This window comes from Acartia tonsa, chromosome 3, assembly GCF_053477335.1.
Source record: "Acartia tonsa isolate MP-2025a chromosome 3, ASM5347733v1, whole genome shotgun sequence".
Taxonomy (NCBI): domain Eukaryota; kingdom Metazoa; phylum Arthropoda; class Copepoda; order Calanoida; family Acartiidae; genus Acartia; species Acartia tonsa.
The window spans coordinates 40,191,574-40,218,798 of NC_137262.1; the positions used below are offsets into that span (position 1 = coordinate 40,191,574).

At 30.2% G+C, this 27,225-nt stretch overlaps 1 protein-coding gene across 1 annotated transcript in view; it reads right to left on the reverse strand.

Moving 5' to 3' along the window:
• Positions 1–5,529: 5,529 nt before the first annotated feature.
• LOC145314143 (peroxisomal N(1)-acetyl-spermine/spermidine oxidase-like) overlaps positions 5,530–27,225 on the reverse strand; it is a 31,137-nt gene continuing 9,441 nt past the window's right edge. The window contains exons 2-18 of the mRNA XM_080153941.1: positions 14,769–14,870; positions 14,059–14,113; positions 13,480–13,558; positions 13,206–13,275; positions 12,462–12,494; positions 12,080–12,159; positions 11,530–11,638; positions 11,275–11,327; positions 10,772–10,898; positions 9,330–9,397; positions 8,713–8,812; positions 8,161–8,274; positions 7,430–7,489; positions 6,821–6,930; positions 6,593–6,710; positions 6,389–6,503; positions 5,530–6,034 (exon numbers count right to left, since the gene is read on the reverse strand). Of these exons, the coding sequence (XP_080010067.1) occupies positions 5,955–6,034; positions 6,389–6,503; positions 6,593–6,710; positions 6,821–6,930; positions 7,430–7,489; positions 8,161–8,274; positions 8,713–8,812; positions 9,330–9,397; positions 10,772–10,898; positions 11,275–11,327; positions 11,530–11,638; positions 12,080–12,159; positions 12,462–12,494; positions 13,206–13,275; positions 13,480–13,558; positions 14,059–14,113; positions 14,769–14,870 (1,473 nt within the window). The 3' untranslated portion in view covers positions 5,530–5,954. The remainder of the gene's footprint in view (positions 6,035–6,388; positions 6,504–6,592; positions 6,711–6,820; positions 6,931–7,429; positions 7,490–8,160; positions 8,275–8,712; positions 8,813–9,329; positions 9,398–10,771; positions 10,899–11,274; positions 11,328–11,529; positions 11,639–12,079; positions 12,160–12,461; positions 12,495–13,205; positions 13,276–13,479; positions 13,559–14,058; positions 14,114–14,768; positions 14,871–27,225) is intronic.

Consider the following 27,225-nt stretch of genomic DNA (forward strand, 5'->3'; position numbering starts at 1 on the left):
AACCAATTATAAAAATCTAAAGAAGGAATAATTTTGTTAATCTATTTTAGGAATGTATATCGATTTCCCAGGTAATTCCTCAAACAGTTTAAAGACAGACAAACATCCTACACCTTTTTCATTTTCTCATTTCAACGAAAAATACCTTCTAAGTAGGAAATTTCAGTTTTAAAAAATTCCACATATCTTCTAAGTTTTAAGTTAAGAAGCGGACAACCAGCTGCGACACAAAAGTACAATACATCAATTACAGCCAAAGAAACCGATGATAAACTAAAATCATTTTCATGGTATAATTTGAAGGAATAAACTGCAATAGATAGACAAATTAACAGAAATGAGAAAAAGTTGATTATTCTCAGTTGATTAACAGTCTTGGGTATAAGTCCTACAGCAGTTAAAGCACCTACAATAAGTTTATACAAATTACAAGCCATTCTCTGTTACAGTGTAATTTCAAACTAAGTAAACTTTGGGGTAGGATTTATTACTTATGTATAAGTTACAGTAAAAAGAAAGCTAATTGAAAAAATTCAGGGATCGGCATCCACCTGTCCACCTGTCTGCCATATGAAAATTCACCTGTCTGCCATATGAAAATCGACAATTATGTAACCTTTATAATCAGCATTATGCTCTTTAAGTAATATTTTTTATTACTCAAACTGGGCCTTTTAAGCGGCTTATTTGCGACTGCCAGGCCATTTTATAAAATATTCTAAAGCTTATCTATAATTATGGTCGGTCCGTCCGTCCGTAATTTAGGCTTGTTAGAATAGTCCAACCGATTTCAAACTTGGCATGGTAGTTCCTGAAGTCGTTAGGTACAATTCCGAAATCGTAGCAACTATATAATCGTTGTCATCCTTTTTTTGAATATAATTCTAAAAGTTTAACAAAGAAAATATTCGCTATCAATGAGGGATTTAGGTCAAGTATACAGATTGACGAGCAAAAACCTTGATAAAATTATTTTTCAATAATGTTTTATTTGGCTAATAAATTTTACAGTGAACTCTATGTTAAATTATATTTGTACAAGTTATTTGCATAATATAAAATAAACGTACTTAAAAATCCAAAATATAATAAGCGTAGTTACAAAAATATATACAATCCAACTCATATGAAGCTTACCCTGAAAAGGAGAAATATTATTCCAGCAGTTTGTAAGATCTTAAGGGACAAACTACATCTTTTAAATATCTGAAATTTTTCATGTTTAAGCCTATATGTAAAAAAAATATTAGAATTCTTAAAAGCGGAACTTTTTATAATTAGGACCGGTCTGTCCTTACGTCCGTCCATAACTGTTAGCTTCTTGTATTAATTTATACATGTTAGAATTGTCCTATCGATTTCAATCTTTGCATGATGATTCCTATTACAGTTAGGTACAATTTAGGCAGCGTATTAACGCCAAAATCGAGTCCTAAATATGTAAGTATGTCCTAAAACAGTGTCCTGTATTTAACTAGAATTGCAACACATTTACTAACAACTTTGTTTAGAAATAAACATTTATATTCTGCATATTTAGTTCTGAAACTTTACTAGTTTTAATGTTCGTTTGGCCTATCATTTCAGGGCTTTGTTTTTATGGATGTTGTCATACTTGTTAAAATGTAAAATGTTTGTAGAATACATATTTGTTGAAAGTATTGTATTTAATCGTATGAGAAAAGGAAGGATGGATGGAAGATATAAACTAATTCAGGAATTTTGAGAACAATAAAAATAGATTTTGTAATATTAAACTAAATTTAAATCTAATATGTTTCAGATTCATTTATTACTAAGCTCAAATATTCTTGGAATGATTTATTTAAAAACCTCTAAAGGAATAAATATTTCACTGGGAAAATTTTATCTATTCCTAAAATAACATTCGTTCAAATAAAATTAAACACAATTATAGAATAGAATGGCCACCTCCTTATTTATAGAACTGAATAGTAACCTACGTTCCCAGAATTTTCGAATTCCTGGAAATTTACTTTTACTTTCGAATGGTGATTCTTTTATTCCTAAAAGTAGACAGTAACATTGGAATGGCGTTTCTTTTATTCTTGAAACTGTATAGTATCCTGAGAATGGCTATTCCTTTATTCTTGAAACTTGAAAGTGTATAGTATCCTGAGAATGGAATCCTGGGACACTAAACCTGATTAACCATTAATCTTACTCAGACCTGACCTGGAACACACACACACCCACACAAACACACACACCAACACACACTTAAGGTGAGTTCTATAAACAAAACTGTTACGGTATCGACAGCTGCAAATACGGTATCAACAACAAAAATCTGACGCTCGACGTTCAGAAGTCATCTCACGGTATACGCAATCGCTGTAACATATCGCTGTTATGACGTCATCTCACATTGCTGTAGATTTCACAGATGGATCAGGGAGATGAACAGCATCTCACAGTACAAGCTATCAAAAGCTGTCAAAATTCCTGCTTTTGCAGACGAAAATTATGTAAATAAAACAATAAATCTTGCATTGAAAGCATGGTTTATGATGAAAAAAACGGGGCATTCCCAACAGATCTCTATGCAGGGGATGAAACATTTTAATTAAAAAAATTTGAATAATTATTATAAAAATAAATATTTTCAATAGGTATAAAATTTTTGATAGGTAATGGAAATTAAAATTTTTTTTTAAAATTTTGTAGAAAAAAATATTTAATTGAAAAAAAATTAGGTAATCTATAAGTGAGTAAAAAAAAATTTTTTCCGGGGGGGGGGGAGGGGCATTTTCTTTCCCCCTCTCCCTTCACATTTTCTGTACTTTAAAAAAATAGGCTGAATTGACCAAAATTCAAAGACGACATTTGCTTAACATCCCATTTATTGTAGTTTTGCTGTTGATGACAGCTGCAGTATTGCAGTTCTATCACTGTACCATATTACCGTATTATCTCTCACAGTAATGTTTATAGAACGCACCGACACGCAAAAATGGCCGCCCGAGGTACTGCAATGTGAGATACCGTGATAGAACAGCAATGTGATAGAACTGTGATCACAGTTCCGACTATAGAACCCACCTTTATACACACACAACACACACACCCAAACAAACATTCTGATATAAAACTTGGATAAATCTAATTTCTAGAACACACACACACACTCAAATATTTAAAACTCACCAAAACACACACACGGAAATTTTTGTTCAATTAATTTAATTTAATTTACACACCAGTAAATAATGGCATTCGAACACATGTTACACTCAAGTTACAGCGATATTAAACTGCAAAGATGACCCTCTTACAACCTATTACTCTTTTTTTAAACTTTGGGACAGAAAAGGCAAAAATGATCCTTTAATTTAAACCAAAAATAATAATGAAAAAGAAATTTCCTTTTCTATTGATAATTCTTTTTCTCGTATTCATTCGAATCCGGTGGATAGGAACCGGTTCTCATCCATACGAAAAAACTATGTCTAGCATCGTATTATATCCAGTTTTTTACGAATATAGAAATGTAAAATCATAAGATTAAAGCCAGTTTTTTTAGCCGGTGCCTCCGGCACCTCGGGGCTAGAAAACTAGTTTTAATCTTATAATTGTACATTCTATATCCGCGGAAAGCCGTTTATAATACGATACGAGAAATAACTATTCTCGTATTCATTTGAATCCGGTGGATAGGAACCGGTTCTCATGAATACGAAAAAACTATGTCTAGCATCGTATTATATCCAGTTTTCTACGAATATAGAAATGTACAATCATAAGATTAAAATACGAGAAATAACTATTCTTTGTCAATTTATCATATTTGAATAATGATGAAAATTAAGTGCTTTAGATTCTTGTTTTTTGCATTTCATACTTGCCAGGAAAAGGGATAGATATATTCAAACAAAGTTACTTTACAATTAATATCATCTGCCTAACAATGTAGTTTTGACTTTCTCTGTTGCTATTAGGGATAAAAGTGCGAAAACCAATGACTAAACAATAGACAAATGATTTGACTTGTGAATGATATTAGCTTTGAAAATTCACGAGAAACCCCCCACTGAAGTAAAACATTGGGCATCTACTCTACAAGTTGATCTGTGTGTGTCCATGTATGTTGTATATATGACTGGCCGTCTATAATGCTATCCTAAAAATAGGATTTTAGATGGAAACTTAATTTAATTGGCTGCTATATGATATGGGCTTTTTTATGTTTTCAAAATTTGTATTTTAATTGTCCCCGTCTCCGATAAAAAGAGTTCATTATTCTCAAAACTTTGCAAATGTAAACAGTTAGATTACCTTACAAAAACATTTTTTAAAACTGTGCTTTTTTTATATAAATTATCTATATACACTATATGTTTTTTTTATGAGAACTTAATTATTAATGGCTTATTTTCTTTGAGACAAAAAGACAGGAACAACAAATAAATATTTCAATTTTTAATTTTCTCTATCGACCATTTATTTCTTATTACATATGTACAACTAGCTTTGTCTTATTAGTGTATTCTAGACTTAAGCAAAGTGTTTGATAATTAAGAAATGGCCGCTTTGACAAAAAATTAGGAATTGATGCAAAAAAAATATTCTGAAACCAATGATTTAGAAATGGTAAATTAGGCAATACCAAAGTTATTCAACGAGGCACAAGAAAAACTTATTTTCACAGTAGCTTTTGATATGTTATGTTAGGTAAATGTTAATGATTACCCCACAGGGTTAGAGCCCCCTGCATTGGCTAGAGAAAGGAAAAAATACAACGAATACAACATGATCCGTATATTTTTTAATTGATAGATAATATTGTGATTTTCTTTATATTTGATCACCACTGTGTACTGAAAAAACTAGTAAAATCCTTTGAAATTTAGAGGGAGGTGTACTGTATATACCTCCGTGGTAAAATGAAGAAGGGTACCCCTTAAAAAGGGTCTACAATACCCCTATTCCCATCCCAATACAGCGAATACTGCCGGGGTGTTTAGGTAAAAAAAGTCACCCCCCCCCCCCCACCTAAATTTAAGAGGGGTGTAATTCAATGTGACATTTTAACTTTTGAGTTGTTGGTGGACAACTATGGGGGTGTATGAACCCCCATGACACTAAAAATATACTTCTCTTATTGTCTGTAATACAACCCCGAAGGCACTCTCGATTTTGCGTTAAGGTGGTTGTAAAAATTTTTTAGGGGGCTGGCAAAAACCTCTGTACGCCTATGTTTCAAATTTTTTGTCAAAAATATATATATTTTAATATAAAATGTATTTTGGAGGAATACTTAGTCAAGTAAACAATGCATTAAAAATATTCCAGGGAATAAATTTTGAGAAAAACTATTTTTCATAGATCCGTTTTGACAGGTTGTTAGGAAGAAAATGATTAACTTTTCATGCAAATTTGCAAAAACTTGGCGAGTTATTATAAATTATTCATTTTCTTGTTTGCCTTACTTTCAACATTAATGGAATTATTATGCTTTATTTCTAAGAACATTTATTTACCTTTCAAAATCATTTTGCTCTTCAATTCATTACAATTTTAAAAAGGTTTTAAGTTATGATAATTTTTTTTTAAGGGAGGCAGATTTGACGCTTTTTGAAACCAAACCAAACTCAAAGGAACTCAACACTACTGTATTTGTTAAAAGCTTTGAAGGAATGGGAAGAAAAATGGCAAAAAGCTGTACCATTCCAAAATAGTGTATATCTACAAAGCATAAACTTATTTGTTCAGCCCGTTGAGAAAGATCTTTAGCTTCAGACCACCAAGACTATATTTTTTTTCCTTTATACTAATATTACATAAGTAGTTTATTTTGCCTTACATGAGCAGATTACAGTTATTCTAAAAAAAAATTTAAAAATATAAATTGAATTACTATGAGTATGAAAATATAATTACAAATGAAATAAAATGCAAAAAAAATGTAAATTTTATTTGTTATGTATTTCCATTTATTTCGCAGCAGAGATGCCATTTTGTTTTGGCTTCATTTTGCCCATGTATTTGATAATTTTGTCCGCCTGCTCAAGTCCTGAAAATATAAATTATTACAACAGAGACTGTGACTAAATTAGCACTAATTCAACTAAATCTTGGCCAAGGAAACTAGTTTGGATTTGACCTAAACCTTCAAAGCAGCCTCAAAGTATCATAATAAGTACCTGTAAATACCTGTATACAGTAGGTATTTTTTTTAATAAGTAAATAACATATTATTATTTTTGATTATCAGATATGTTTATGTAATATCAGCTATGGATGATCATATATTATGCCTTTTCATGGGCAAAATTATTGCTTGTAGATTCATTTCTCAATAAATTTGCAGATTATACCATGTAGACCTTTATGTCTAGAACCCCCAATTAATTTTTAGAGTATGTACCTGAAAGTCTAGCACCATGCATGAATGACCAATACTGTGGATGTACATGTTCACCAGCCAATAGGAGCCTTGGATTCTCAGGGGATGGCATTGCTCTCATCAGCTCATAGTAATCCTTAAATTAGATCAATACTTTCAGTTTTACTTTTTTCCCAGCTAATTAATTGCAGAATATTTATTGCCAATGACAGTTGAAATTCTAACCTGGTGTTTAGAATGTATGGAAGGATAGGACCAAGTGCCGAGGGTGAGTGGATCTGCCAGCCAGGGATGGCGAAGGATCTTGTCAGGTACACTTATACCTGGATCTCCAGTAAACCTCCTGCAAGATAGAAATTATCTCTGCTAGCAAATTCTTCATATGAATAATGTTCTTCACATACCAGTAATACTTGGTGTTTAAATTTCTTTAGCACGAGAGTTTTTATTTACCTTAGAATTCTGGTGGCACCTTTAAGGACCTGTTCGTCATCAATGGAATCGACAATAACAGCAGCGTCCCCAGACACCCACATCACCATCCAGTTGGGACAACTTTCCAACTATAAAATCTTATTAGTGCCTATGTCCCTAGAAGCTCTTAGTGGTACTTTAAATTTTAGTTTTAAAAAGAAAAAGTTAAATAAAATCGGTGGCCTTGAAGGGGGGGAGGGAGGTCTTTCTATGGACAATTTCTATTGAGATGTTGAAGGAACCCACCGCGGAAAATGTTTATAACCTTCCCAAATTCATAATAAGCTTTACTGTAAAGAAGAACTAAATCGACCAAGTAGTTAGCAAGATCATTCCCAACACTAAGATTCACGCACACACACACACACACACACACAGATAGACATCCTGTTACTTTAATATTTAAATTAGACCGGGAAGAAGATTAAACAATGATGTAATCTTCTACCTTATACAAAGTTTATTCCGCACATAACCAAATTACAGGTACCAAACCTATATATTCCCAGATAATGGATTGTACCTGTTATGTACAAATGGCATTTCCTATACTTGTTCTTAGCGTTTAGTATAAATAATAATAAATACCTCATGAATACTTGAAACTCTTGTAGTCCAGTCTTTGCTCTTTACACCTTGTTCCATTTCCTAAACAATTTTTATGTATTTTTATTATATTTGACATTAACACTTTTAGGCGCTTAACCTCAAAGTTCCTAGCGAGCACATAAACCCCCCTCCCTCCTTATTTCTAAAATAAATGTAAAATGGTTTGTGGTATTATTTATTCCAAGCAGCGTTGTGGAGCCGGAGCCGCCATAATTTGCAGGAGCCGGAGCTGTTATTTTCGTTTAAAAAAGGCTCCGGCTCCAGGTTATCTAAAATAAGAAATATTTTATCAATTATAACTTGGTAACTCTGTTGTGTCGTGTGCAAATGCCCCTTTTAAATTTTCAAGTTCATTTTTATCAAAAATTAAACTTTTAAAACCTTCAAAAGTCAAAAATAGACTTGGCAAAAAAAAATATGATAAGTTTTTCTTAATTTTAATTAACCAAAATCAAACGGCTCCGAACGCTGATTTCAAGTGTCCAACCCTGCAGCAGAGACTATGCATTCAGTGCCGTAACCCAGCGTGGCAAATCTTGTAACTAATATAACCTAATCTTTGAAAACCAAAAAACCATAAATCTCCTCTCCCCTCCCCCCCTTTATTTTTAAACTAAGGTGAGGGAAGAAGGGGAGTTTTTTTAAACTCAGAAACACTGTTCTAAAAAAAGTAAATTAACTAAAACAGACGCTTTGAAAATATGTGTTACCTTTTTAGTCCAGAGGAAGATGATATCCCCCTCTCCCGGAATCCAGAAAGGTTCATTGAAATGTAGGAACACCTTAGATATTCTTCCAGGACGCAAATTGGCTATGGCGGTTTCCTGGTAATTAATTAGCATTCAGGATTAACTGTTAACTGCATTAAAATGTGAATAAAAACTAGTTTTGAAAAATGAAAAGAACATTTAAAAGCATGTTTGCAAACTTGGATATCATCTGAAAAAAAGCAATTTTTAACTTTTATGCCAGTCAAATTTAAAACAATTTTCAACATCAATAGCAAGTAGCAAAACACAAAAATCTAGTGAGTTATAAAGAAGTTGTTCACAAAAAAGAAAAAACAGATTGACAAAATAATCTATATACTAAAGACTTAGGTCATCCTAAATTATAATAGCACCGGGAAAATTACATTTCTTCTATAGCGACACGGACTGAATTACACAAAGTTAGTTCTTTAGTAGCTTCGCTACCAAAAATTACAACTATATATTTTTTTTTAAGTCTAAGTGAATGTAGTCATCCTTGATTTAGCTTACCTTGGCAACGCCTAGCGGAGGTTCAATAGTTATACTTTTCTTCTGTAAAACTCCGAGAGGCACGGTTAAGATCACATGTTTAGCACGGTAGGCTTCTGGCCTAAATTATTAGATTTCATTGAAATATTATTCTTAATTATCCTTATCCTACTCAATAAAGTAATAAAGTCTTTATGTCTGTTGCATCTGATCTCGCTAATTCCAGGGCTGATAAGGTCTCCTTCAAATGTAACTCTCATAGATCAAATGAAAGTTTATAGGTAACTATTTTAGGGGAGGGTACCACCACAGTTTATACTAACAACGAAATTAATACGGAAAAAAATCACAAAACCTATACCAAATTTCAGCTGTCATTGGGGGTCAACACATAGTAGAATTGACGACCTATACATCTGGCCCCAAAATATAATTTTAGATTTATTTTGCTAGTTGGTCATAACTTATTTTTGCATTTTCAAGAGCCATCGCCACTAGGAACAAAACGACCCCCAACTATTTTTTCTGTTTTTCTGAAATCGAAAGTAGGGGTTTGACTCCCCCCCCCCCCCCTCTTCAGGAACCCTTAAAGACGAAGCTAGAAGGGATAGATGAATTTTAACAAAAAGTAAACTTACCTCTCCTCGGTAGAGATAAAATAGGAATCATCCTTCCACTCAATTCTTGTTACTTTTGTATTCATTACCTAAAGTCAAAACACTTTTTTTCATTGAGTTTTCAACAAGAATGATAATATTTAAATGTATCAAAGCGTTAAAACAGATCGCAATTTTAATCAAATGCTAAGAACAGGACGATAGATGGATGGACACAGAGAGTTTTATATAATAGATACTTTCCTTTGAATATTCATAAGAAATTTGGAAAGATGAATAGGTAAATTACATATTCTATTGAAATTTCAATTTTGTTGCAGCATTTAAGATGCGAGTATGGGATTTTCATGTGGAATCTTCACAGAAAGTTTCAGACGTCGGTCACATGTTCATACTAGAGTTGGCTCGATATAATTATCTCCCTATTGGCTAGTTTTCTATATGCATATCTATTTCTCAATAAATCTATTTTCCTCACCCGGCATTACTATCTAAAAGAAAGTAAATATTTAATAATTTAAATGATTTTAAAAAGATTTTTTAAATTATATTTTTTTCTTTACATTACCATCACCAACGGGTTAATGATGATGATTACAATTTTAGTTTAATATTTGAACACACAAAGTGTCGCCACAATCGAATTCTTTTCAAACAGAGTTTTCTTAAATTTATTATATTATAAATTTAAATTTTCTTTTTTATGATTAGAAATTAAATACATTAATATAAGGTAAATAGCAACATGAAATTAAAAAAAAGGAATTTATTTTTAATAAAGTAAAATAATGGGTCTTATCGTTCTGGGCAATGAGAGTTTATTATGGATTATTGGAGCACTATGAGTTTTAAGCAAATATTCCTTGGAAAACTTGAGCTCGTTTATAGACATTTATTTCCTATATAGATCTGACATGGATCTTGAAGCAATTAAGCAGGCCGTTTTGTACATGTTAAAAATTGGAAGATTTCATTAAATAAAAGTTATCGCAAATATACTTAGTAAATAACAGCTGTAAGTATGGGATTTTCATGTGAAATCTTCACAAAAAATTTCAGACGTCGGTCACATGTTCATATTGCAGCTGTTTTATTTCCTAATGGGTGTTTTGGACAGACATTGTTAACAGTACAACTAGCGGCTACACACCAAGAGGATTCTAGGGGGACGTGAAGAGTTTTTTTTTATAATATATGTTAAGATCAGCTGTTTACCAAAAAATAGCCGCTAGGTGGCGCTAGTTATATTTTTTTTTATATCTTTAGCGATTTCTGTTGGGAGGGTTGTAGTCCCTCCACCAAAATAGCTATGAACCTTCCCAGGACCTATGAGAAGCTTTACTGTTATGGAGAACCATATCGATTCATAGGTTAGCAAGATCCTTCTGTACTGACAGACAGACAGACAGGGATACTTTTACTTTATTTTAAGGATAGCTTTGATGGCTAAAACTTTAATTTACCCTTTCATCAATTTCTTTTTCAAGTTCCCTAATGACCGAGGAAGTGCCAGAGGGGAAAGGAACATCACCACCAGGAAGCTCCTGAGAGGTACCATACACAGCCACACCAGCCTCGTCAAGGGTATCTCTGAGAATAAAGTTATCTTTAATATCGTTATATTAATCTAGACAAATAATTATTAGTAGTACATTTTATTTTCTGGTTAAATCCTTCAGAATGTGCCATTATATTATTTTTCTTTTTATGCTGTCTTGTTCAAAGTTTCAAACTAATAAGAAACTAACTCTTAAGTCGATTTCATATCTTTAGAGAATGTTGACACCCCTTTTTAAAACCATACCAGGTTTTTTACCTGATTTAAAATTTTAGTATTAGGAAAGGATCAAATATTTATGATAATGTGTCGCATCTGTTACGAGCCGCATAAAACCCTTCCTATTGATATCAAGCGCCGTACATTGCCACTGTAAGAAATATGCTTAATTTTTAAAACTGTTCCTACCCGCAGTAAGCTTCAAACTGTATGATAAGAGCATCCATGGCCAGCTTTAAATCCTGAAAAACATTTAAACGCAGTTTTAAACGCATATTCTTATAATCGATTGCTCAAGACTTTAATAAAATCTTGATTGGTTGGTACAAATTAGCAGTGTTTTAACATTTACACTAAATTCAAACCACTGTACATAACAGAAGGAACTATCAGCAAACGCGATATATAAAGAAGTGTATACAAAAAAACTAAAAAATAATTAACCTCCTCATCATAATCCAAATCACTTTCATATTCACCAGAAAAGGTTTTGTTTTTGGCCACTTGGCGCAATTCTTTCAACTTCTCCTTTGCTTGCTTCTCATAATAGGACCTAGCAATCAATAAAAATGAGTGAATTAAATCTAAAGGATTTATTTTGTGGAAGTCAGTTTGTCTGGTAACATGTTGGTAATGAACAATATAATTTTCAATCCAGCTCATGCCGAAGGTTTATAAACACACAAAAATGACAAAAAGAACATATTTTTCTCTTTTCATTAGAAAGAACGCGCATATTGCAACCGCAGACCTAATTAATTTGTTGTTTTTTTCTATGCTGAAATGAGGAAGTAAATTTTAATTCTAAAATATTTTTTCTAGCTCCTTTTTTCTGATTTTCTTGGTGAGTTCACAAAAGCTTTGCTAAAGCAAAATCCTATAAAGAAAACAAATTATGCTCTGAAAAGTAAAACTCAACATTTCAGCTGTTTTATAAATCTTACAGGACAGACAAACATCTAGATGCTTGTTAGTATTGAATAATAAAACTTACTTTAAAGAGATTTGAACACCATTTCCTCCCTTTGGATAGTTCTCAGATTCGTCTACAATTCTTTCGTGGATTTCCCACGCCTAGAAACATCAATTTCACCTCATTTTTATGACTCACAAAAATTACCTACATACATAAATTACTGGGCCATCTTAAAAAACACCTGTCTCAGAAAACGCTTATCTCATAAAATGACTCGTCATATTGTTAAAAATAAATCTTTGTTTTATATCTAACAAAATACTAACAAATATATTATGATTTAAATATCTAACTAACTAAAAAAATAAATATGAATTGCAAAAAAGCTGCAACATTTAAGTTTTTGGTTCAAACTAAAAAACCTCAAATTATAAGAAATGTATTTTCTTGAAATTTTTACCTTCTGGGATGTTTCTAGGTCTATCATTCTGCCCTACAAATAATTTAGTATTTATAAAAATACAAAAACAAATTTTTTGTACTATTCAATATTTTGTATCGAATTCCTGTTATTGTTTAGGTATTTATTTGTTAATTTTATCTTTAAGCAAATAAACAAAAACTGAAAGATATGACAGCTAGGATTATGAGAAATTTGATGTCAAATTATAAATAAATATTCAACTATTTGACCTTTTTAATTTCTGTCTACTTAGAAAGTTTTAAAGGGGGGGGGGGGGCGGATGTGCCACTTTTTGAAACCAAAAGTAAAACACGCCTGATCTCAGCCCATAAAAGAGTTACAGCTCTAAAATTTGGCACAGCAATTGCTTTTGTGGAGAACAATATGGAACTGTGAAGAAACCGCCGTTTTCCTGCCAATTTTTTTTTGCCTTTTCTCGCCATAAGAGACAATTTTGAATCATCGGAGATAAACCCCCCCTTATTATAATTCAAATTAATAAGTGGTTTTTCTTTACTAATATAATGAACGATCGTAAAAATTAATTGGCCTGAGAAATAAACAAGCATAAGAGCAAAGCAAAACACTTTTATATTACATTTTCGCTCAAAGCATTGTAGTATTAGCAGCCAAGAATGTCTAGTTTTTAACTTTTTTTAATAGTTAAATTTTTAGTAACTCATTATTAAAAATTGTAGAATTGAGAAGTATATTGAAAAAAAAATTTTTTTATATACTTACAGTAGATGTGTAAAAGAAAATTCCCTTTTCTGAATCTTCTTGGATCTTGTTTTCCTTGTTAAGAACTCCCCTAAACAGGCAAGACATAGTTAAACACAATAAATCTTAGAAATAATTTCTTCTAAAGTAAAATGAAATGTTTTGATTTATAATTCAAAGGAATTTTCTATGCTAAATAATGGGTATACTTAACAATTACTTTAACATTTAACAAAGGTTTAACAAAGGAATTAGTTACTCCAATTAAATGGAAAGGAATATTAAAAATACTTACTTTTGGATAGCATAATTGTATAAAGAGTTCGCATTAACTCCACCATGTATCCATTGTGCTCCAAGCTCTAGATTTGTCTCTAAATAGATACAATTATCACTCCAAAGTTAAGAAAGTAGAAAAGGACATGTGGCTTAAAATTTATAAATGACAACGAAGAAAATATGGAGACCAAATACTCCCCATATTTTCATCAACATTAACTAATGTTTATATTTTGTTTTTAATAGCGAAAATATATCAAATTTACTTAAATGCTTTTGTGAAGTCAAAAAGACAAAATTAACAAACCTTTCTTTTTATTATAATTGTTTTGCATCTTGTAAATGTACTATGTTTATCTTGTAAGAATTCATAAAAAAATTATTTCTACACATGATTAATTTTTTTTAAATTGCTGACAATTTGAATACTATAAAGTTTCAGAGTGTTCTAGATTTATTCTAGTTTGATTCTGAAATATTCTAGAATATATAATTTGCTGAGTTACTACAATGTTAAAAATTGCGTAATTTCTTTTCAGTTTAAACTACCTGATTGCTGTTTTAAATATTTTAGGTGATTGATTGATTGACTTACCCTGATGAGTTCTCATCCTTCCGCCCATTATTGAGGCAGCTTCTATTACAAGTGACTAAAAAACAATAATTCTCAATAAGAATTTTTTTAAAAGTACAGGCAGAGAATAAAACTTTGTAGATTTTTCAAAATGGGGGGGGGGGGGAGGATTTGGCATCTCGTGACACGAAATACCAGTGATTTTGGGCCAGTGAGATAATTGGGTAAACTCTTTTTCGTTGAGTCAATAATTACGCCAAGTTTTGATATCTTTCATAGAAAACGGCGGCGGGACCGCCGCACCCTCTGTTTTCCGCCGCCTCAAAAATACCCAATTTTTTACATTTCTCGCCTTTAATAATTTTTAGTTTGTCAAAATCTGATAAAATTGTACTATTTATAAAAGTAACAAATAAGTATAGTTATTTTGCATAGGTATAAAGAATTTTAACTTTATAACAACTGAAATGTGGCAAATTTTAGAAGAAAAAAAATATTGCATATTTGTTACACGTCTGTGATTACTTTATGTTAGGAGTGATCAGGAACAAAACATGACAATTTATGTAAAAATAACCTACAACCCTTTTTTCCTCTGAAAAGAAAAATATCACACATAGGAATTTGAATCAAGTTTAACTTAAGTAAAAATTTATTTCATAATCATCTCCCTCTATACTTTAAAATGCTTTTTGTTAGTAATGATTTGCATTAAAATTATAAAATCTTACCTTAACATGAAACTGTTTGAGCCTAGCGGCAGCAGACAGTCCAGAAATACCTCCTCCTACCACTATCACATCATATAACAAGGGTTCCATTTTTTCCATGTTCTAAAAAAAATGAAATTATTTTTGTAGTAAATAATCGCAGATGTTGATTTAATCTAAAAGTTTAAATTTTACTAAAGGTTGTTTTAATTACTTTTTTATATCTTTTTTTCCCCCTATTTCTCCTTTTTCTTGAAGTTTATTTATGTTTTTAAGTACATACAACCGAATGTTGATAATAATTTGATTTGGCGGAGAAGTTAAAACTAAATGCTTGTTTTTTCTCTTCTAACCCATTAAAGCTGCGTTAGTTAAGAATATGATTATCCTTGAAAATATTATGTTAGAGCACAATGCAGACTGATAAAATATCCAATTTGAATATTTAAAATTTTCAATACTCTCAACCAGGGACAGAATGGATAGTTGCTCCCAGAGACGGTAAGGATAGTTGCTCCCAAAAACAGTAAGGATAGTTGCTCCCAGGGACAGTAAGGATAGTTGTAGATACATTTATCTATATCCCATCACCCTCTCTCATACATAATGCATTATCAAAACATAAATTAGGGAGTTGGGAATTAAATTATGAGCCATTGTTCTATCCTTGAATGACTGAATCTCCCCGGGTGCCAGATTTCTTGTCAAACTGGGTCATATCGTCACAGGAATAAGGGAATACATTTACAGGAAAATTTGTTAATGCAAATCCATTTGATTTAAAATAAATCTACCCACCCACACGAGATTACGCTCAGGCAACCACAGGGAAAAACAATTTAAATACTTTACACAAAGGCTAGTATGCTAAATTGAAGGAAAAAATATATTTTTTTAAAGAAAAATTTATACCTATATAATATTAAACAATTGAAAAATATTACTAGAATATGGGTTAAAATATAAGAGTAAAAAAATAAAAATAATCCTTCTTTACAAATTTAAGAGAAAGGTAGTAAATAATTCTATTTGACATAAAATGTTTATACTTAAGTACAACTGATCTAAGAAGTTATTTTATGCCCTAATTTATTATTGTAGCTTATTCAATTTTACCTATCCCTTGACCCCTGAGAGTAGGAATAAATTGTAAAATGCACCTTTGATATACCCTAATATATACACCCTAATATATATTCCCTAATTTACCTTTATTCAATTCTAAATCTTACCAAAATAAAGATTTAAAATAATGCATAGAAAGAAATATGTTTTAATTTGAAATAAAATGATTCTAAAAATAAAAAGAAATTAATCTTTTTTTGTGATTCATGTAAAAACTATTTTTGTGTTTAAATAAACACATAAATATGATAAATAATACATTTAATGGTATTTGGGCTACAAAGTTTATGACTAAGTGGATGAACAAAATTTATTTCAGGCCTTCTGATTCAAAAAATTCTGATTTGATAATGGCGTTTGACAGTGTTACGCCTAGCTGTCTAATAAAAATATTTTAGCACGAGTGAAACATTACAGTATCTTAATAATTTGATTAAAATCATTTTAAAGTTTTGAATATTGAAGGATTTAGGTTAAAGAATTAAAGAGTATGTAGAATATACATAAAATCCGCGGGAGAAAAGTTAAATCTGCTCAAATTGGATTCATGGAATGCTTTAGAAATGTAAAAGTTTCCCAGGAATTGTGTGGAAAATTGAATAGATTGCGTGGAATGGATTCTAGAATACTGCTGTTCGATCCTTAAAAAGTAAAATATTTTTGGCAAATAACAAAGATGATTTTTTTATTGCAATGAAAAGATTTTGTTAAAGAAACTTCATGAACATTTGTCATAATAAAAATATTAAGCAAATATCAAGAAACATACGTTTAAAATGTCTATAAAACATGACTAAAAACGTTTAAGAATGAGTCTTGCTGCTAGAAGAATTATAAATTTAGAATGTAACAAAGGCGCAGAATTTAAGTTTAAATGTTCTCAAGTGGGAGGTTAAGCATCCAAAGTTAAAACATTTCAGGGAGAGAGAGGATGATGGAATAAAAAAGCATCTTTCTTCAAACATTGTCATCCAATTAAGAGCAAAATAGAATGAGAGTGGGGAATTATATTGTACATTGTTCTATCCCTGTATCCCTGTAAAAGTTAGAATATTTGCAACTTCTTTGTCTTCGATATAATCATATGTTAAAGTAGTTGAAATAGAGTATATTAAAACATATTTAGCTAGCAAGTAATCTTACTAACTTTAAGTATTTCAACACGCTAATCTTGATCTACAAAGATTCGTATCTCTAACTCTGTAACGGCAAGGCAAAAAATCTTATGAACTTTAGAGTGTTTGAATATTGAATTTATATAAAATACTAAAAATTATTAATTTGGTCCGTTTTTAAGCTAAAACCCAAGATAGGTGAGTGCATTAAACGAACAAAACAATACATTTACATGCACATTAGAAGGTTCCAAAATACCATAATGCCTTCAGTTTAGATGGTTTCTTTCTACAATCAGATGGAAAAAAATTTAATAAAAAAAAACAATTCAATAGAATTACAAAAATTTAATTTTTTAGATGTTCGAGAAAATTAATCATTCTTCCAACAAAAAACCATGATCAAATAATGGTTTTCATAAGAATTCCTTTAAAAATAATGTTCTTTTAATCTGTTTTAAACAAATTACAAAGAAATTCAAAGCTTTTTAAATAATCCATTTAATCTTGAAACACTCTATCCTAATAAACAAAGGTGTAGATGTAGAGGTCAGGGATCTAAAGGAATAAGACAATGGCCAATAAATCTATATACATCCCCAGTGATGATACACAAAACTACCTCTCCTGTAGATTACAATTAGTGGTTGAAAAGGTCGGACATTCAACTATATGAACCAACTAAATCAAAATTCAATTGAAGTCTCTAAGGTTGTGGAGCCTACTAATAAGAAAACGTTGTTAAATGACTTTGGGGATTAGTGTAAGTAACAGCCCAATGACCCCTCCCTCCCTGTGTAGAGAGGTATTGTATCTAGGCTAATAATCCACCACATTAGTGTGAGAAAACAAGACAAACTTTTACAAACTTTGTGTAAAATATAGAGGAGCAAAACTAGGATAACAAAGTTTTGGGTTTGTTCGCAAATCTTAACTTAGTTTTGTTTGTTTCTAAGTGCTTACATACAGGCATATGAGAATATGAGAAAAGAAAATCTAATTTAATTTTAAGTATTAAATAAAAGTAGGAGTAGGACACCTGCTATGATCAAAGCAAAAATAACCACAAAAAAAACTTGTAGCTCTGATAATGCAATGTAAAACATTTTTTTGCCTTTCCAAAGTTTCATCCATTCTATATAAATGAAAAAAATAAGTCAAAGAAAAATTGGGGAAGGCAAAATACTTCATTCTTTAAAATTTTTTTTATGGATGACGCTTTTGCCTGTCAATCATATGAAAGTTACTTTTTCATCAAATATCTTTATTCCTGAGTTGGTTATAAAATAAGTAGAGAAAGAGAGGGTGATAAAAGGCAAGATACAGGAGAACTTTAAATGAGAACACAGTAATTGTATTTGTTTTAATTAAATATAAGCAAGTTTACTTCATTTTACTAAATTTAAGCATGTTTTCTTACAATTCCTATAAATATTTGTTTAAATGAAAAAAACAAAACAAGCGACTTTACAATTACATTATATGAAATAAAAAGTTGATTTTATAAGTCTTAAATATATTTTTAAAAAATAATATTTTAAACTGTAGTAACAATATGTCAATAAAAAATATTTCTCTTGGTTTTTAGAGTTTTTTTTTAATAATTTTATAATTTGCCTCAGATTTCATTTTATTATTAGTTTAGAGACTATTTAAGCTTTAAATCTTTACATGGTTTACAATTTCATTGATGGATTATGTTGTAACTAAATGCAAGATGTAAATTTTCTAGGAAAATAAATATTCAGAGATAAGGACAGTAGTAAGTATCAGATAGCCTGACTCATAAGAAAAATATATAAAGCTTTCCTTGCTAACCAAACAAAACGTTACTCAAATATTTTCTATATATAATATTAATTTTTCTTACTCATTGATTTTTGATCTGTATAATGTTTATATGAAGTAAAAGTCGGATTGCTATGCTTTCAAAAAATATATTATACTGTACTATTAAAAGTACTAGAATAACATTATCCATCCTTATCAAGCATAGATATATTATTTGAAAATCTACCTAAAAATCTAATACGAATTTTGTAAGGAGAAGATAAAACTTTTTTTAAAGAACAGCTACAAGCTAGTTATATACAGAAAAAGATTGTGTATAATTTTGCTTGATTTTGGGTAAGCAATAAAATCGTAAAAAATATGAAAAAATCTTTCTAAAAATTGGGAAAAGGGAAGTATAATCAAAACATCTATACATAAAAAAAGAGAGAAATATGCATAAACTCATAAAGATCAGCAGCATGGTAGAACTAGACGGACCAACCACAAGTGCAGAGAAGATAAAACACTAAAAATAAAAAATCCACCCATCCGCCCGGCACCCAATATATCTGAAGAACTTTTCAATATTGGTTTCCTTTCACCAGAGTCCTGGTAAGTAATTGTACACTAGATGACCTTAGAGGATTAGGCCATGTTCTGCTATATAAACCTGACAATAGAATAGGAAAAATCATACTAAACAATAATCCTTTCAAAAATTCTATTAATTGATAGTTATGTTCTTGAATTTATTATAAGGTATTTGTATTTTAAGGGCTGTATGGCACTAAATTTTGAAACTTCTCCGTTTGGGTACTATATTTTTGAATTTGGATCTGCATTTACAAAATTGCCTCCAAGACTAAAATCAAATTTGGGGGTATGATATTAAGAGCATGCTAAAGGCGGGGCCACGAAAAATTCTTTTCTATAATCAGGTTTCTGTACTGGAACATGATCCAATCCTGAGGTCCACTAATACTCACAGTCTACTTGCTGAAAAGGTAGTTCTTGTTTTAAAGGTAAAGCTTGTACACATTTAATGTGTGTTCAACTGTCAAAAATGTTAAATTTAGACTTAAGAAATCGCCTAAATAATCTTAGAAGCGTTAAATAATTTTTTACTCATCATGAATATTCATTAAGTCTTAACTGTGAAGGATAATTTGTTGCTCCGTTTTGAGCCAAGGCATTCTCCCTACCCTATTCATGTCGAATTGGGCATAGCAGCAAAAGGAACCATTTTGAACGTCTTTAGTTATGACGCAGTGTTGAACCCGAAACCTCTCCAACTTAATATTCAAAAATTCTAAATATTTTGCTTATGAAATTTGTTTGCTCTGCTTGCCTGGATACTTATCTTATCCTTGTTCATATTGAGAATTAATGGTATTGAAAATTGTAGGAATAAATCAGGCTCTACCATTTAACAGTTAACTTTATAATATTTTTCTATGCATGTAAGTGCCTTGCATAATTATACTTTGATTTTTGGTGATAATTTATAGATATCGTAAGTTTACATTTAATAGCCAAAATGTCAAAACTTTTTATATAAATGAAAACATTTTAATATGAAATTAGGAAATATTTTAAGTTTTCTATTCATAAGGATTGATTTAGTAGGGGTAGGGAGGGACAGAAAAATAGCCTAAAAACATCCAAAGACCTAAATAAAACAGACTAAAACGAACTGGGTACATGTGTGAAACTTCCCTAAAAAAGAGAACTCAATCGATATAGAAGTTATCAATATATTTAGCTATTGACAAAAAAGCTGAAGTTATTGACAAAAGTTCTTTGTATTCAAAGGGAAAGAGATAGGCAGAAATTAGCTAAAAACCCTACTAATACTTGACTTTAAAAATAAAGTTGCCTCAAAGTATCCAAGGGCCAAAGTGAAGTATCCCTAAAAATGAGAACTCAATCGATATAGTAGTTACCAAATAAAAACTATGGACAAAAAGACCATATAACTCCATAGGTATAATAGGATATAAAACATATTTTTGACATAAGCAAAACAAGTAAAACAGATAATTTCAACAGAATCGTTTCACATAAATATTAAAATAATTTAAAACAGATGCGACTATAAAAAAGAATGAGCGATAGTGAACAAAATTTTTAAAAATTTCCTTGCCATATTTAACACAAAATTTGAAATATCACTTAAAAATTTGTGTGTCCTAACTCTTTGGAAAATGCTTTATCACTAACTGTTATTTCACATGTAATAAAATAAAGGTAAACAAATCTTCTCTTCACCAGAAAATACTAGTATTAATATTTTATTATTATCATTTAACAAGTTCAATTATGTTCATAACAAGCACAGCAACAATTTAAAATGAGAATAATTGCGCAACCACTGTTATAAAACGTAGCGCAGCATCAAAAGCTAATAAAATAATTTGGATGAGTAAAAGAAAATAAACTGCGCCGATGGCTTTAAAATCATCTTTCACTCCAGATAAATAGATAAACATGTCCTCGACATTGATATATGAAGTTCATCGGAAATAGAAAACTCTATCAATTAAATTATTATCAAGATCTAAACGAACAAACTAAAAATCCTCCATACAGAATATTTGTAAAATGCCTATAATTTAATTGTATATCCTTTTTGTATGTGTTGTTGAGACTAGGGTTTTAGTGCGACTTACTTCTGAAATGGTATAGTAGCTGCGCCCCTAGCATCCAGGTGCCCTTTTTTAAAATTGGGTGAGGGGGGATAGAAAAATATCCTATAATCATCCAAGGACTTAAAGGGCGAATATAGGTTGAATATGATATGGGCTCAAAAAAACCGTGCCATTCCATAGATTATAAAAAACTTAAAGATATTGACATATCTAATTGTATAAGTCTGTTTATAGCTTAAAACCTGTCAAGATCAAGATAATATTATGTAATTAGTGTGGTTCCCTAAGAACTCAAACACCCTAGCATCACACAAGGCTTCGTGGCAAGGTTGAATTAAAAAGCTTTCGTTAAAGGATAGTCGTAATAACGTGGAAACCAATTAATCAGGGGTATACCCATCTTCTACCTTCATACAAATTATATAAAGTAAAATATTTAAAAGTTTAAAAAAACATCAAATAATGTAAAAAGTAAAAAAAAATAATTGATAAAATTTTCTTGGAGGAAGAATGATTTCAAATCCCTGTTTTTTTAAGGTTCGTGTGTGTGTGTGTTGAAAATGCGTACTTGAGGATATTTATATTTTCCAGAATTAACCAATGATCTTTGTACAGAAAATAAACTTTAAGACGTATTATTTACCCTAGTCGCACTTTTACGCGCACTTTTACGCAAATTATTTTTACGCTTTTTAAAAATTGTATTAAAGAGTATATAATCTAAAATAATAAACATTTAAATTATCATTTAAGATGCGTGCCATTGTAATAGTCAATCAAACTTAAGCAAAATAGTCAAAAAAAAGTCTTGTAAAGGGATAAAATAAACGGTTTGTCGTCAATCTCATTTATCATATGTTCAATTGAAACAGAAAATTGCAAAATCTACTTAAGGATTTTTTTGAATTTTTAAATTTGGCATAGATATTCTAAAAGTATGAAATGGCACCTTTCATATAAGCTCATATCATATTGAACCTATATTCGCCCTTTAAATGTAAAAAATATCCTAAGACCAGCCTGCAACCTATTAAAATGGAGAACTAACAGGTTCAGTAGTTCAATACGTAGTAGCTTTGCTTCTTAAAGAACAGATAAAGTGTTAATGCTCTTCTAAATGTTTTCTTTCTTGTACTCTTTTGAAAAAGTACAACTTAATAAAAAAAATCTTGTTACTAATCAGAGGTGGATTCTTAAAAAAAAATTCCCCACTAATCGCTTAGTGGGGCAAAATTGTTTTCGTGAAAAATCCTCCAAAATCACATAAAAAATCTACAAAAATTAAATAAAATCTTATGTTAATAACCCTTCTATGATTATGTTTAATTTTTGTAGATTTTTTATGTGATTTTGGTGGATTTTTCACGAAAACAATTTTAGTGGGGCAATTTTTTTTAAGAATCCACCTCAGTAATCATGACCGGTGTTTTTTTAAAAGTACTTCTTCGTAACAATTTAAAAATACACACACACTTTTATTAAAATCAATACACAACTAACTAAATTAACAGAAATATTTCGTTGAAGTAAACATATCACTCGTGGCCTCAAATATATGATTTACCGTGATTTATTGGCAATCATTCCACAACAAAAACCATGATCAATATTATTATCAATCATATGCTTTAATCATAACAATCTAAAATAAATTCTCCATACTTGCTGTATGATATTTTACTGTTATTCCTACATTTATTTCTACGATTCATATGGAAATTTAAATAAAAAATTAAGGGTTGTTATTTGTGGTCCATTGGTTATTTAAATGATTGTTAAAATTTTCTAAGTACATATTAAGCAACGCCAAGCCTCCATTTTTTCTCTCTTAATTTTTTTTATAAATAAAAAAGAGCGTCAATTTAATTATTTGATTTTAGAAAGCTTTAAGACTTTCCGCATATTTATTACAAAAAGTTTTTATATGTGCATAAAGAGTTTATTAAAAATTAAATTGAAATTCAAAAATTAAAGTTACGACTGACGTTTAAGGGAATAAATTTTTACCTAAAATCTTAAAGAATATTGTGTTTCTTAAATATCAAAGCACTACTACTCGAAAATTTTCTTTAATATTCTTAATGTTGTCATCCTTGTTTCAATCTAAATATTGGATTGAATACAAAATAATATCAATGTGTATTCACATCCGCAAATATAAAACATTATCAAATCATGATAACTGTATATTGGAGAGCCCGGCAGTCGCAAACTAGTCCCAGAGCCACAGAGAAATCAATCTTTTACAATCTTAAAAATCAGCTGAAAATCAAAACCTCACCTTAATATAGCAATCCAACTTTTCAACAACAAAAAAAATTTAAGGCATCCAATCGGGTTTAAATTTGAGGCATAGTCGCAGATGACGCGCAGCTTCCGAGCCCTGGTAAATTGTTACTACAGAACAGACAGAGAATTCCCCCTTGCTTTAATGTTATCGTTCAGTACTCTTTTCATTTATTGATTTGTCTTTTTGCGAAAATAAAATGCCTTTTAGATGTTATGACAAGCGGAAAAGAATGTACACTTAAAATGTTTGAATCTTTTGAGCAAATAATTTCTATCAAATCAAACAAGAGTTTCTACTACAGACGCAAAGATTTGCTCAAAATTAGAATTATGCAAATATCTTGAATACAGGGATAGGACAATGGGGAGTAAACTATAGTCTAAAAGTAAATTTTATATGTTTTGACGTAATTGATAAAAAATAAGTGCATGAAAAAAAAGAGGCTCCCAAACAATAAAGTTGGTATTAGCGTCTAAAAATTTGCTAATGAACTTTATTAGCAATTCTTTCTCTACCTCACACTTTACTTTTTAAAAGCGAAGCTTTTCTATAATTAGGGTCGGTCTGTCCGTCCGTCCGTCACAGAGAGTTAGCTCTTTTCGTTAATTTAAACAGGTTAGAATTATCCTATCGATTCCAAACTTTGCATGATTCCTATAGTAGTTAGGTACAATTAAGAAAGCGTAGCAACTCTATAAACAATACCAGAATGTCCGTACGTCCATTTTAAACATGTCGATTTTTAACTTTTTTGACAACAATTTTTTGTATGTTAAAATTATCCGATTCTTCTGATTTTTTGAAAACTGATTCCTATTACAAAAAGGTACAATGTTATAAGCAAAGCATCTCTATAAACAAGTCCCAAAAATGTAAGTATGTCCTTCAACAGTATCATCTATTTATGCAGTTTTGCAACAAATTTTCTTAAAATATTGTTTGTACTGATGCATTAATATTCTGCTAATTCAGTTCTGACAAGCTGCAAGTGTTAATGTTTGTTTGTCCTTCCATTTCAGAGCTTCGCTTTTATGGATGTTGTCATCCTTGTTTCTTATAGTTTTATTATGCGAAAATCTAGTATATTTGTCCATTATTGACATATCACTGCAACTCTGACAAATTTTCAAAACTTTGAAAACTATATCTTTCATTCCAAATTGAAAACAATCAAACTCTTGGAAGTTTGAATAAATAATATTTTAATCAAACATGTAGAGGTAGAGTTCAATGGGTGACAGTTACAGAAATTCTATTATATAAAGTAGTAAGCGTTTTTTGTCTGTCCCGAAGGATCTTGCTAACCGCTGAACCGATATTGTTTTCCTTTACAGTGAAGCTTTTTATAGGTCCTGGGAAGGTTTTGAACTATTTTTGGGGAGGGTGTCTTCACCCTCTCCCTCCCAAAAATATTTTTTTAAAATCTTATGAAACTGAATTTTAAATGGAATGAGATCGACTTTCCCCCTCCTACCTAAGTGCCCCTAGAGACTTCTAGGGGCGTAGCCGCTAGTAAAGAATAATACAATTAAAATAGTTTAGATATTTCTTTTAATTATATCTGTAGTATGAAAGGGTAGTACCAAGAAGAGAATTTTAATAATATTTTTTCTATTTAATAATAAAAACTACATTTACAAGACGTGTGTTTGAAAATGTTATTTTAAAATATCAAGATTGAAAAATCATACTTTTCAGATATATGCAATTTTTAAAATTTGCATAACGACCATTAGAGTGGTGTTTTTTTTTATGTAAAAAGCTGTAAAATGTCGATGTTAAATGGTATTTTAGTGTTTTAGGTTAACAATCATAACTTTGCAAAAACAAACTGCTGGTTTTATGCAAACTTAATGAAAATCAATTTATGAAAGTTTATAAAAATGAAGAACGTTTTTGAAACAAACAAAGAAATTCACAGAACATAAAAAACTAGTACGTGATGGCAAACAAATAATTGTTATCTCTCTGCAGTGTAGCTACTCTATATTTTGATTTGTTATTGCTTTTGCGTATGTATTTGTGCAGAAAATAGTTTATAAAAGATAAATGTTACTTTTTATTAAAATAATAACCCTTGGGTAATGCAAATTGGTCAGTGGTATGTTAAAGGTATCGGAAACCAAAGGATTAAAATTTGTGACATATAGATTACGCAACTTCATATTAATATGGATTCCTACATAGACGTCCCAGGGTGGGAGTAAATGGGTGTTTATCAGCATCAATCCTTATTTTACCCCACTCAAAATAAAAGCTTGGACGTCGCTTGATTATTAGCTTAAATTACAATCTTGAGTTCGCTAGTTTGATTCAAGTTTTTGTTTTTATGAACTTATTCAGAAGTGCATATGGACTTGTTCTATTTACATTTTCTAACCCAGATATTTTAAGTGTACAAAGATTAGGTTAATGATCTAAACAGAACTAAAGAGTTTTGGAAAGAAGTAGCTTTAACTGGAAATTAAAGCTAATGACCTCTTTTCTTGGAGAATTTTTATTTATTTACTGTCAAATTTTTTATCAATTAAATGTGTCCTTTTAATAAACATGTTATGATATTTTCACAATCCAAACCTTATAACAGAACAAAAAAAGATATAATCACTGAAGAAAAAAGTTGTTTAATATTTCCGAAAATAAAAAAGTTGTATCTTAGGTGCTTACCCTTAAAGTTTCTACTAAGCACTAAAACTCCACATTAAAAAAAATTGAAAATAAAGGAAAAGAAGGTAGTTCTTTTCCCTACGCCTAGTCCTTAAATGGGTCCAGGCTCTGCAATGCACTAACCCTACGGGGCTACAAGTCATTGCTGTGTAAGTACAATTTAGTGGTGTTTCTTAATAAAATTCTGTTGTTTCCAATGAATTAGCTTATTTTTATTTTGTTTTAAACCTGGATTTATTTAATTTTAGAATAAGCTTAACTGTTAGTGGATCTAACAATTATAAAAAAAAATATATCAATAAAGTAAGTAAAGAGTAGCTAGTCTCCTAAAAAATGATGATAGATTGTAACTTATGTTAAACCCATGCTAAGAGAACAAATATCCAATATCTTATACTTGCCCAAGGGTAAACCTTAACCTCTGCAAATATTAGTAAAACAAGATCAACTATGTCCATAGCTCTAGATTCTTTTACACACCTCAAATTATGTTTTATAGAGATTAAGTTAAGACTGGCTTTATTGTAATAGGTCTTTAAAATAATCATCTTGATAAATATTTAGTTTAGAAAAATTTTGAAAACAGTAAAAGACTATTTTGACAAACAGAATGATTTGAGTTAATATAATAATTAAAATAATAGTGCATTATTATATCTTTTAATATTACAAAAATATTCTTTTATCTCCTTATCATAGGTTTTGTGATCTTTGAAGTCAAGTTAAGCCTTTTTTAGTAAATTAAATATTATCTTTAATTGCCAAAAGTAAGTAATAATAACATATACTACTTATATAAATATTGGAAACATATATAGATAAATTTACATAATAATAAATGTACAATAACCACCAATTTG